Here is a 12,543-nt window from a genome sequence, read left to right as displayed (position 1 = left end):
ATTCCATTATAGATATATCACTGTTGATTTAGTCATTTCTCTTTTAGCAGACTTTTTTTTTTGAGACAGAGTCTCGCTCTGTTGCCCAGGCTGGAGTACAGTGGTGCCGTCTTGGCTCACTGCAACCTCCATCTCTTGGGTTCAAGCAATTCTGCCTCAGCCTCCTGAGTAGCTGAGATTACAGGTGTGCGCCACGACGCCCAGCTCATTTTTGTATTTTTAGTGGAGGCAGGGTGTCGCCATGTTAGTCAGGCTGGTCTCGAACTCCTGACCTTGTGATCCGCCCACCTTGGCCTCCCAAAGTGCTGGGATTACAGGCATGAGACACCGTGCCCAGCCCCCTATCCAGTCTTTTGGTAGGTAGGCACTGAGAATTTGCTTATTCAAAAGCATAGCAACTATAGATTTAAAGAGTAGGCACTAAAAAGTATTTTGGATCCATTAGTCTGGTTACTACCTGAAAGTAACTTAATGCCTAACTTAATCATCAGAGAACGTCAAATAAAATATAAAATCTGGTAGAACACATTACTTTGACATGAAGTTCTGATGTTTATAGCTTTAAGACGACCTATTATTCTAAATAAGAAATCTTATTACGGAAAGAAACTAGTTAGCTGGTGTAGAGTTGTTACACTATTAGAAGTCTAGCATCTATTTAAAAGGAAGATTTAAAGTTATTCTTATTTCCACATTCTAATAGTGGAGTTTCAAAGGTGGATTGAAAAAAAGAAAAAGAAGTTAAAGATTAGGCAGGAGTTTGACAGTAACAGGCCCTACATAATCCAGGCTGACGAAGGCATTTCTGCTATTACAATGTGCTGAGCAAGCAGTCAGCCTGCCCATTCAGCTTTCTACTGTGTTCCTTTGCTAAATGGTTTCTAACCTCTTAATGTCTCTTTTGAAAGGTGGGGACCCAAACTGTATGCATTGTTCCAGATGCGCTCTTGCCAAAGCAGCATAAAGCAAATGTAACCCTTAGGAAGAAGGCTCCCCCCCTCACTAGGTAAGTATAACCAGCAGCCATGACCAGGGCCAGCCCACTTGCCCACGAGACCTGCTGTGCCTTCCACTGCTAGGATGCTGGTGGGACCTGAATCTATTCATCCACAGGGCCTGTGAATTTCAAGTCAAAGGAACTGACCAAGAGCAACCTTTATCTTTACAGCCTCTGATTCTATCCCCTCTGGGTTCTTTCTTAATAGTTTGCATCTCTTGGACTCTTTGCCAAGCCAGAACATCATCCTCCAATATAATAATTTTGAGGTCCGCTAGAGTTTATTACAGTGATGTTTTACCTGTAATCTTGGTGAGCTGATTGGACCTGCTACTTTAGAGCATTCTCTTACCTTTAGAAAGAGCCCTCTTGAGCATTGAGAATGAAACTATCATAGTGCAAGTTCTCACGTGACACTTATGTTCTGCTAGGAGGTTTTTTTCTTCTTTTAAATAAAACATATTCAGGCCCCGTGTGGTTGCTTATGCCTATAATCCCAGCACTTTAAGAGGAGGAGGCAGGTGGATTACCTGAGGTCAGGAGTTTGAGACCAGGCTGGCCAACATGGCGAAACTCCATCTCTACTAAAAATACAAAAATAATTAGCCAGGTGTGGTGACGCATGCCTGTAGTCTCAACTACTTTGGAGGCTGAGGCAGGAGAATTGCTTGGTGGAGGTTACAGTGAGCCAAGACAGTGCCACAGAGACACTGTCTCAAAAAAAAAAAAGGCATATTTAGATTTGCTTAAAAATGAAGTTCCGAGGCCAGGCACAGTGGCTCACGCCTGTAATCCCAACACTTTGGGAGGCCAGGGCGGGCGGATCACAAGGTCAAGAGATTGAGACCATCCTGGCCAACATGGTGAAACCCCGGCTCCAAAATAAATAAATAAATAAATAAATAATGACGTTCCGTACAAGCACATTGAGTACAACAGTGGTCCCCAACCTTTGTGGCACCAGGGACTGGTTTCATGGAAGACAGTTTCTCCACAATCTGGGAATGGGGTTGGGGGGTAGAGGAGATGGTTTTGGGGTGAAAGTGTTCCACCTTAAATCATCAGGCATTAGATTCTTGTAAGGAGTGTGCAACGTGGAACCCTCACATGCGCAGTTCACTACAGGGTTTGCTCCTTTGAGAATCTAATGACGCTGCTGATCTGACACGAGGTGGAGCTCGGGCCATAATGCTTGCTCACCGCTCACCTCCTGCTGTGTCTCCCGGTTCCTAACAGGCCACACACTGGGCCTTGGCCCAGGGGTTGGGGATTCCTGGAGTAGAAGAATTAAAGAATTGGTTCATAAGCTAGGTTAATATAGTATTATGTACTGACCTCAATTTGGTAATATTTTAAAATCATTTTGCAATATGATTACCATGACAATAGGCTGTTTTTAAATTCTTTACTTTTTTGGGCAGAGGCTATTTGACTCATCCCATTTCTGAATAAAACCACAATAATGTTGTTTATGTTGTAGATCTTGAATGGTTCATTGAGTTCCCCCAACTTGCTGGTTAAGTCTCCCCAAGTTCTGTAAACCTCCCTCTAGCTAAATGTGAATATATTTGAGATAAAACTTAAAGATGTAGAACCAATGTCCTTTATAGAAATACTATGTTTTAGATTTATTTATGTGACAAAAAATGGTCACATGTGTTCAGATAAGGTGGGGAATTTTTTAAAGTAATCTGCTTGTTTGGCTTTGAATTTTGGACTGCTCTGAAGTGAGTTTAAAGTCAGTCATGCAAGATTCTCTCTGATATTTCATGACACTGCCAAAACACTTTCCTTATGTCAAAGTCCACTTGAAACGCTACAACACATCCATCATTTTTTGCTCTCACTCGCTTTGGAAGGGGTCTAGCTGAGAATCCATAGACTCCAGCTAGTCTTATTTCTGGAATTTGAACTAAAATCCTGGGTTAAAGCACATTCTTAATGTGCCATAGATTGCCACAAACAATACTCTTCTTAGTTATTTATCTTTAGCCCTTTCTTCCAGTGCAGAAATTCACTGATGTAACTCTTTCCATTTTGTTGATTAGTAAAACTCCCCAAGGTAAAATTTACCTAATCTTTTATAATTTTTCTTCCTTGATTTTCATCTGTTAATGTTCTTTTTAGAGCAAATCCTTTAAGTGAGTTTGACTCTGAGCTATTGTCGTCAGAAATAGGAGAAGAAAGTTTCTGCATGACTCATCAGAAAAGTCAAGATCAAACGACAGAAAGAGATTTTGAATTATCTAGAGATGAATTTATGAAGGGATCCGCGGAGCTGGGGATTGCCACATCCTCCACCTTGAAATGTCACATAGTTGGCCACCTTGGAAGACCTGCTGGGCCCCTCTATAACTGATTATGAAGTCATTGAACAAATAAAAAGAACAGGGACTCTGAGTGATGTTCTGGTCCTTCCCACTGTCCCCAGTGCTTCTCCACAGCACTGTCATCCTGCATGCCTCGTGACTAGGGGCCTGCAGGATTATGGTGGTAAGGAATTAAAGGTGACATCTAAAGCCATGGGCAGGCCAGGAGCAATGGCTCACGCCTGTAATCCCGGCACTTTTGGAGGCCGGGGCAGGTGAGTTGCATGAGCTCAGGAGTTTGAGACCAGCCTGGGCACAACTTTAGCTCTACAAAAAATTATCTGGGCATAGTGGTGCATCCTTGTGGTCCCAGCTACTCGGGAGGCTGAGGTGGGAGAATTGCTTAAGTCCAGGAGATCAAGGCTGTAGTGAGCCAAGAGCCTACCCCTGCACTTGAGCCTGGGTGACAGAGCGAGACCCTGTCTCAAAACCAAAATGAAGCCATGAACAAGATAGAACTGACTGGTGTCTCCATGGACAGAACCCCTATAGCCTTGGGATCAGACTGTTCCCAAATGACTAATCAGCCTCAAAGGCTGGCACAGTCTGGTGTATTTAGACACGTGAGCGTTTTGCTCTCAACCTGCAGAACTTGTCCTTTCCCTGAGGCTCTGGGCTGATTTTAGCTGAGGAGGTCAGATTAGATCCAATCTGCAGATCCTCCCTCCTGGATCCCTGAGGTGGGAAGTGGCCTGAGGTGGGTCCGATGGAGCTGGTGTAAACTTATTCCTTGGGCATACATGCCCCATGGCTGCTCAACGCTTTCCCTTGGGATTCACGTCACGAAGGTGTATGTGGTTGTGATGTGAAAGAGAGTTTATGCTGTGATCTTATATCCACATCATAATTCTGGATCAGAACATTGCAAAATCTGTATGGTAGACTCCTTTTCCGGCCAAAAGTAATTCTAGCCAGGCTGAGGTCAGAGTGCAGAGTTTGTGGACGCACCTTTATTTTGGTGCGATCTGTACATCACTGCATTTCCTCAGTGGCATTCTATTCCCCTTCATCCCTCAACCATCAGCTAACCATGACTAAATGTTAACTTACAAAATGTGCAAGGACTTTCAGGGTCATGCCTTTTGAAAAAGGCATGAATTTTGATAATATGAGTGTTCGAGTTTTCTTCTTTCTTGCCTGACTTTCCTATTCCCTTTCTGTGTCTTCATGCAGGCCCCTGGCTACTGACGTATGGCAAGCTTTAGGGTAAGGACATACGTGGTGTTCTGAATGTGTGTATCCTCCAAAGTCTGCAATCTCAGCTGGAACTGGGTGGACCAGTATTCCCTCAACCAGGGCCCTGGCCGATGGTTCTTTCCTCATCTCCGTTAACTGTTGGATTTCCCTTTCTTGCTGTTCTCTCTGTCTCCAAGCCCCTTTCAATTGCCTTTCCTAAAGACAGACCTTAGCAAGATGGGCCAGGACTTGGGACCTCGCACGGCACCCTGCAGTCCCAAGCCAGCATCTACTGCACCCCATCTTTAAGACTCTATTCCCCAAACAGATGCTGGAAGGCATCAGCTTCTGAGAACCCACTTTTTTCTGCATGACTAGCTTGTAAGGAGGAATCTATGGAGAGGATTTCCAAGAATTTCCCACTTTTTCAAAAAATATATGGCTTCAATCCAAGAACAAACTCAGTGATGAGCAGCTCCATTTCTGTGCACATGGTGGTGGAATCTGCAGAAATCGATGCAACATTTCTTTCCTGTCTGAGCTGTTTATATAATTGTATATAAATGTAGCAATAAATATATTCTAACATCAGCCTGAGCCCTACCGCACACTTGATTCTGCATGCTGGTGGTAGGCAGTGAATATCACTTGCCTGCCCCATCTCAGGTTCTCCTCTTCTCTGATTTCACAGTTAATTTGGACCTGGCCAGTATTTGGAGAAAGAAGGTTGAGGAGAGTTTGGTGGCAGAGCTGTGACGTGAAGCAGCATTATTAATTCATACGATGGCACTAGTCCTGGAACTCTGAGGTGTTTTGAATGTCCAAGGACTGAAGCTTAGAGGATTGGGTGACAGTTTGTGACACAAGTCAGCTGCCTTAACAGTCACTCTTGCCGGGCGCGGTGGCTCACGCCTGTAATCCCAGAACTTTGGGAGGCCGAGGCGGGTGGATCACGAGGTCAAGAGATCGAGACCATCCTGGTCAACATGGTGAAACCCCGTCTCTACTAAAAATACAAAAAATTAGCTGGGCATGGTGGCGTGTGCCTGTAATCCCAGCTACTCAGGAGGCTGAGGCAGGAGAATTGCCTGAACCCAGGAGGCGGAGGTTGCGGTGAGCCGAGATCGCGCCATTGCACTCCAGCCTGGGTAACAAGAGCGAAACTCCGTCTCAAAAAAAAGAAAACAAAAAAAACAGTCACTCTTACATCCTTCAAGTGCACGTTGTGCTGCAATTATTTAACAGGTACTTGCTGGGCACAAAGGTACCCCTTAAAGATTTTCAGAAAAAAAACCATGACATGGGATATTAAGTCTAGTTATTTTAGAGACAACCTCCTCCCACAGGGGACACATAAACAAATAACCTTTTATTAGGCAGTTACAATATTGTTTGTCTAATATCAGGGAATATTTATTCCCAAAGCGGTCTTTTGTAATTTATGTGAAATCTTTGGTTATCAGGCACTTTTATAACTTAAAGGATAAACACATAGTTGTGGTTTCTTATCAAATTATGGCTTCTCAGGCCTCTCCTTGATTATAAATGGGAGTTGGCATAAAATCAGTCATAAGACCTGGGAATGCATTCAGCTGGGTGAGGTGGCTCGCCCTTTGGGAGGCTGAGGTGAGTGGATCAGTTGAGGTCAGGAGTTCAAGACCAGTGTGGCCAACATGGCAAAACCCTGTCTCTACTAAAAATACAAAAATTAGCTGGGTGTGGTGGTGGGTGGTTGTAATCCCAGCTATTCAGGAGGCTGAGGCAAGAGAATCGCTTAAACCCAGGAGGCACAGGTTACGGTGAGCCCGGATTGCACCACTGCACTGCAGCCTGTTGTAATATCCTATGGCAAACAGGGGCAAACAGCACTTGTGAGTTTACGTTTTGTGTATTAAAAAATATAGTCTGGGCTGGGCGCGGTGGTTTACACCTGTAATCCCAGCACTTTGAGGGGCCGAGGCGGGCGGATCACAAGGTCAGGAGATCAAGACCATCCTGGCCAAGACGGTGAAACCTCATCTCTAATAAAAAAAAATAATAATAATAAAATATATAGTCTGGAAGAGACTTGAGGAAATCATCTGTCGAGCTCTTTAAACATTGAACAAGCAACTCTGAACAATTGTGCCACACCTGTTCTTACTCTCACCTTTCAACAGATATATCAGGGAACCTGAGGCCCCAGGTGAAAAGATAAAGAGGCCGAGGTGGGTGGATCATGAGGTCAAGAGATCGAGACCATCCTGGCCATGATGAAACCCCGTCTCTACTAAAAATACAAAAATTAGCCGGATGTGGTGGCACATACCTATAGTCCCAGCTACTCGGGAGGCTGAGGCAGAAGAATTGCTTGAACCCAGGAGGTAGAGGTTGCAGTGAGCCGAGATTGTGCCACTGTAGCCTGGTGACAGAGCAAGACTCCGTCTCAAAAAAAAAAAAAAAGAAGGCACAGTGTGGGCTGCTCCTTCAACAGCTAATTCCTGTGCAATGCACTGGGCAAACCTTTTCTACACATGGCTTTTTCTAGCCAGTACTGGTGATATGAGGGGAAATTATGAGAAAATATGTGGGACAAATTATCAATTGCTTCTGTTTATAGTGCAGTGAGAGAGAATCCCAATGAAAAATAGTGCTGTATAATCAAAAGTTTAGTTTATGAAGCTGTGAAGGATTGAGGGTTTTCAGCCTGTGGGTATTAAAACCTGGGCACTTGCTGCGGCTCTGCCACTAATTGGTAGTTGGAACTTGGACAAGTCACTCCAACCCTCAGGGCCTCCAATTCCTTTGCTGTAAAATGAGGTGTTTGGACTAAATGATTCCTAAGGTTCTTTTTGTTCTTACTCTCTTCTTTGGAAAAGGGAAAGGAGTGGCATAATATTCATGTTAAAGAGAAAGGTCATTAGACAGCAAAAATGTGCAATTGAGAGGCAGAAAAGATACTTTCAACATTTTAGATTTAGGGTGTACAAGTGTAGGTTTGTTACATGAGTTTATTGTATGACGCTGAGGTTTGGGGTATGAATAGGATCATTCATACCTGTCACCCAGGTAGTAAGCATAGTGCCCAGTAGGTAGTAGTTAAGCCCCTGCCACCAGCTCTCTCTCCCATCTCTAGTAGTTCCCAGTGTTTTTTTCTATTGTTCCCATTCTAATGTCCATGTGTACTCACTGTTTAGCTACTACTTTTAAGTGAAAACGTGGTATTTTGTTTTCTGTTCCTATGTTAACTCACTCAGGATAATGGCCTCCAGCTGCATTCGTGTTGCTGTAAAGGACATGATCTCATTCTTTTTTATGGCTGCATAGTATTCCATGGTGTATATGTACCACATTTTCTTTATCCAGTCCACTGTTGATGGGCACCTAGGTTGATTCCATATCTTTGCTATTGCGAGCAGTGCTGTGATGAACATATGAATGGATGTGTCTTTTTGGTAGAATGATTTCTTTTCCTTCGGCTATATACCCAGTGATGGGATCACTGGGTCAAATGGTAGTTGTTTTAAGTTCTCTGAGAAATCTCCAAACTGCTTTCCACAGTGGCTGAACTAATTTACATTCCCACCAACAGTGTATAAGCATTCCCTTTCTCCACACCTCACCAGCATCTGTTGTTTTTTTGCCCTTTCAATACCAACCACTTGGACTAGTGTGAGATGGTATCTCATTGTGGTTTTGATTTGCATCTCTCTGATGATTAGTGATGTAGAAACATTTTTTCATATGTTTGTTGCTGCTTGTATGTCTTCTTTTGAAAAGTGTCTGTTCATGTCCTCTGCCTACTTTTTAATGGAGTGGTTTTTTGCTTCTTGAATGATTTAAATTTTTTAGAGACTCTGGATGTTAAACGTTTGTCAGATGCATAGTTTGAGAATATTTTCTCCCATTCTGTAGGTTGCCTGTTTACTCTGTTGATAGTTTCTCTTGCTGTGCAGAAGCTCTTTAGGTAAATTGGGTCCCACTTGTCAATTTTTGTTTTTGTTGCAGTTGCTTTTGAGGACTTAGCCATAAAATCTTTGCCAGGGCCAGGTTTTCTTCTAGAGTTTTTATAATTTGAGGTCTTATATTTAAATCTTTAATCCAGCTTGAGTTACTTTTTGCATATGGTGAAAGGCAGTGGTCCAGTTTCATTCTTCCGCATATGGATAGCCAGTTATCGTAACACTATTTATTAAATAGGGAGTTCTTTCTCCATTGCTTATTTTTGTCAACTCTGTCAAAGATCAGATGGTTGTAGGTGTGTAGCTTCATTTCTGGGTTCGCTACTCTATTCCATTAATCTGTGTGTTTGTTTCTATACTAACATCATGCTGTTTTGGTTATGGCAGCCTTACAGGATAATTTGAAGTTTGGTCATGTGATGCCTCTAGTTTTGTTCTTTTTGCTTCAGATTGCTTTGGCTATTTGGGCTCTTTCTTGGTTCAGTATGAATTTTAGAATAGATTTTTCTAATTATGTGAAAAACTGACCTTGGTAGTTTGATAGGGATAGTGTTGAGTCTGTAAATGGCTATGGGCATAATGGCCATTTTAATGATATTGATTCTTCCTATCCATGGGCATGGAATGTTTTTCCATTTGTTTGGATCATCTATGATTTCTTTCAAAAAAAATTTTTTTTTCTGAGACACAGTCTCAAGGCTAGAGTGCAGTGGCACAATCTAGGCTCACTGCAACCTCCGCCTCCTAGGTTTGAGTGATTCTCCTGCCTTAGCCTCCTGAGTAGCTGGAACTACAGGCACACACCACCAAGCCCAGCTAATTTTTGTAATTTTAATAGAGATGGGGTTTTGCCATGTTGGCCAGGATGTTCTTGAACTCATGACCTCAGGTGATCCACCTGCCTTGGCCTCCCAAAGTGCTGAGATTATAGGTGTGAGCCACCACACCTCGCACCCGATTGCCCTTGCTAAGACTTCCAGTACTATGTTGAATAGAAATGGTAAAAGTGGGCATCCTTGTCTTGTTCCTGTTCTTAAGGGGAATCCTTCTAGCTTTTGTCTGTTCAGTATGATGCTGTCTGTGGGTTTGTTACAGATGGCACTTATTATTTTGAGATATGTTCCCTGACTGCCTAATTTGTTGAAGATTTCTATCATGAAGGGATATTGGATTTTATCAAAGGCGTTTTCTGCATCTATTAAGATAATCGTATGGTTTTTGTTTTTAATTCTGTTCATCTGATGAATCACATTTATTGATTTGTGTATGTTAAGCTAGCCTTGCATCCCAGGAATAAAGCCAGCTTGACCATGGTAAATTAACTGGGTTTGATTTGCTGGTATTTTGTTATGGGTTTTGGGGTCTATTTCATCAAGGATATTGGCTTGTGGTTTTCTTTTCTTTCTTTTTTTCTTTTTGTGATGGAATTTTGCTCTTTTTGGCCAGTCTGGAGTGCAATGGCATGATCTTGGCTCACTACAACCTCCACCTCCCAGGTTCAAGCGATTCTCCTGCCTCAGCCTCATGAGTAGCTGGGATTACAGGCATGCACCACCACACCTGGCTAATTTTGTACTTTTTTAGTAGAGACAGGTTTTCGCCATGTTGGCCAGGCTGGTTTCGAACTCCTGACTTCAGGTGATCCATCCGCCTTGGCCTCCCAAAGTGCTGGGATTACAGGCATGAGCCACCGTGCCTGGCCTGTAGTTTTCTTTTTTTGTTGTGTCTTTGCCAGGTGTTATTATCAGGGTTATGCTGGCTTCATAGAATGAGTTAGGGGGGATTCCCTCTTCCTCAATTTTTTGGAATAGTTTCAGTAGAATTGGTACTAACTTTTCTTTGTACATCTGGTAGAATTCAGCTGTGAATCCATCTGGTCCAGAGCTTTTCTTGGATGCTGGATTTTTTAAAATTACTGATTCAATTTTGGGACTTGGTATTGCTCTATTCAGAGTTTCGATTTCTTCCTGATTCAATCTTGGGAGGCTATATGTGTCCAAGAATTTATCCATTTCCTCTTGATTTTCTAGTTTGTGCTCAGTGCTCACAGAAGTGTAAATAGTCTCTGAAGATCTTTTATATTTCTGTGGGATCAGTTGTAATGTCACCTTTCTCATTTCTGATTGTGCTTGTTTGGATCGTCTCTTTTTTTTCTGTTAATTCAGGTAGTGGTCTATTGTTCATTTTTATTTTTTCAAATAGCCAATTTTTGGTTTTATTGATCCTTTGTATAGACTTTTAGGTCTCAATGTCAGTTGTCCTCTGATTTTAATTATTCCTTTTCTCCTGCTAGTTTGGGGTGAGTTTGTTCTTGTTTTTCTAGTTCTTTTAGGTGTGATGTTAGATTGTTAATTTGAGAGATTATCGATCTTCATGATGTAAGCATTTATATTTATTTATTTATTATTTATTTTTGAGGTGGAGTCTTGCTCTTCATCCCCTGGGCTAGAGTACAGTGGCACAGTCTCAGCTCACTGTAGCCTCTGCCTCCTGCGTTCTAGCAATTCTCCTGCCTCAGCCTCCTGAGTAGCTAGGATTACAGGCATGTACAATCACGACTGTCTAATTTTTGTATTTTCAGAAGAGACGGGGTTTCACAGTGTTGGTCAGGCTGGTCTCAAACTTCTGGCCTCAAATGATTCACCCATCTTGGCCTCCCAAAGATGTAGGCATTTAGCCCTGGAACCTTTCTTCTTAACGCTGCTTTTGCTACATCCCAGGAATTATGGTATGTGCGTCTCTGTTTTCATATATTCCAAAGAATTTTTTGTTTTTTTGAGACGGAGTTTCGCTCTTGTTGCTTAGGCTGGAGTGCAATGGTGCAATCTCGGCTCACCGCAACCTCTGCCTCCGGGTTCAAGTGATTCTCCTGCCTCAGCCTCACAAGTTGCTGGGATTAAGGCATGAGCCACCGCGCCCAGATGAAATAATTGTTTTATTCCTGCCTTAATTTCATTGTTTACTGAAAAGTCATTCGGAAGCAAGTTGTTTAATTTCCATGTAATTTTGTGGTTTTGAGAGATCTTCTTGGTATTGATTTCTATTTTTATTTCACTGTAGCTCTAGAGTATGGTTGGTCTGACTTCAGGTTTTTGAATTTATTGAGACTTGCTTTTTGGCTGAGCATGCGGTCAATCTTAGAGTATGTTCTGTGTATAGATGAGAAGAATGTATATTCCATGTTTGATGGGTAGAATAGTCTGTAGATGTCTATTAGGTCAAATTGGTCAAATGTCAAATTTAAGTCCAGAATTTTTTAGTTTTCTGCCTTGATGATCTAATACCATCAGTAGAGTGTTAAAGGGCCCCATTATTGTGTGGCTGTCTAAGTCTTTTCTTAGTCCAGAAGTCCTTGTCAAGCTGGGTGTGCCAATGTTGACTGCATATATATATTTAGGATAATTAAGTCTCTTGTTGAATTGATCCCTTTGTCATTATGTAATTTCCTTGTCATTTTTTTTTCTGTTGTTCATTTAAAGTTTGTTTTATTTGATATAAGACTAGCGACTCTTGCTCTTGTTTATTTTCCATTTGCATGATAGATCTTCCTCCAATCCTTTACTTTGAATTTATGGGTGTCATTACATGTCAGGTGGGTCTCTTGAAAATAGTAGATGTATAGGTCTCATGTTTTTGTTTGTTTGTTTGTTTTTTAAGACTAATTTGCCACTCTGCCTTTTAAGTGGGGCATTTAGAACATTTACATTCAATGTTAATATTGATATGTGAGGTTTGGATCCTATCGTGAAGTCGTTAGCCGGCTGCTTTGTAGTTTCTATTGTACAATTGCTTTATAGGGTTTGTGGGCCATGTACATAGGAGCGTTTTGTGGTGATAGGTACTGTTCTTTCAATTTCACGTTTAGAACACCCTTAAGGATCTCTTGTAAGGCTGGTCTGGTGGTAAAAAATTCTCTTAGTGATTGCTTGTCTATAAGAGAGATTATTTCTCCTTTGCTTCTGAAGCTTAGTCTGGCAGGATATAGCATCTGGGTTGAAATTTCTTTGAGAATGCCATAAGAGGCCCCCAGCCTTCTCTGGCTTGTAAGGTTTCTGCTGAG

The 12,543-nt window shown here is 42.1% G+C and overlaps 1 protein-coding gene across 3 annotated transcripts in view; it reads left to right on the top strand.

Moving 5' to 3' along the window:
- RDX (radixin) overlaps window positions 1–5,133 on the top strand; it is a 102,153-nt gene extending 97,020 nt beyond the window's left edge. The window contains exons 15-16 of one of the 3 annotated variants that reach the window (XM_017547080.1): window positions 909–1,006; window positions 4,540–5,133. In XM_017547080.1, the coding sequence (XP_017402569.1) occupies window positions 909–975 (67 nt within the window). In that variant the 3' untranslated portion in view covers window positions 976–1,006; window positions 4,540–5,133. Of the gene's footprint in view, window positions 1–908; window positions 1,007–4,539 lie in introns of those variants that run through there. The other 2 variants (XM_037745209.1, XM_017547082.1) reach the window with 2 other exon arrangements.
- Window positions 5,134–12,543: the final 7,410 nt, after the last annotated feature.

The sequence above is a fragment of the Cebus imitator genome, unplaced genomic scaffold (genome assembly GCF_001604975.1).
Source record: "Cebus imitator isolate Cc_AM_T3 unplaced genomic scaffold, Cebus_imitator-1.0 Scaffold194, whole genome shotgun sequence".
Classification (NCBI taxonomy): domain Eukaryota; kingdom Metazoa; phylum Chordata; class Mammalia; order Primates; family Cebidae; genus Cebus; species Cebus imitator.
This window is presented reverse-complemented; position numbering and strand designations above follow the sequence as displayed.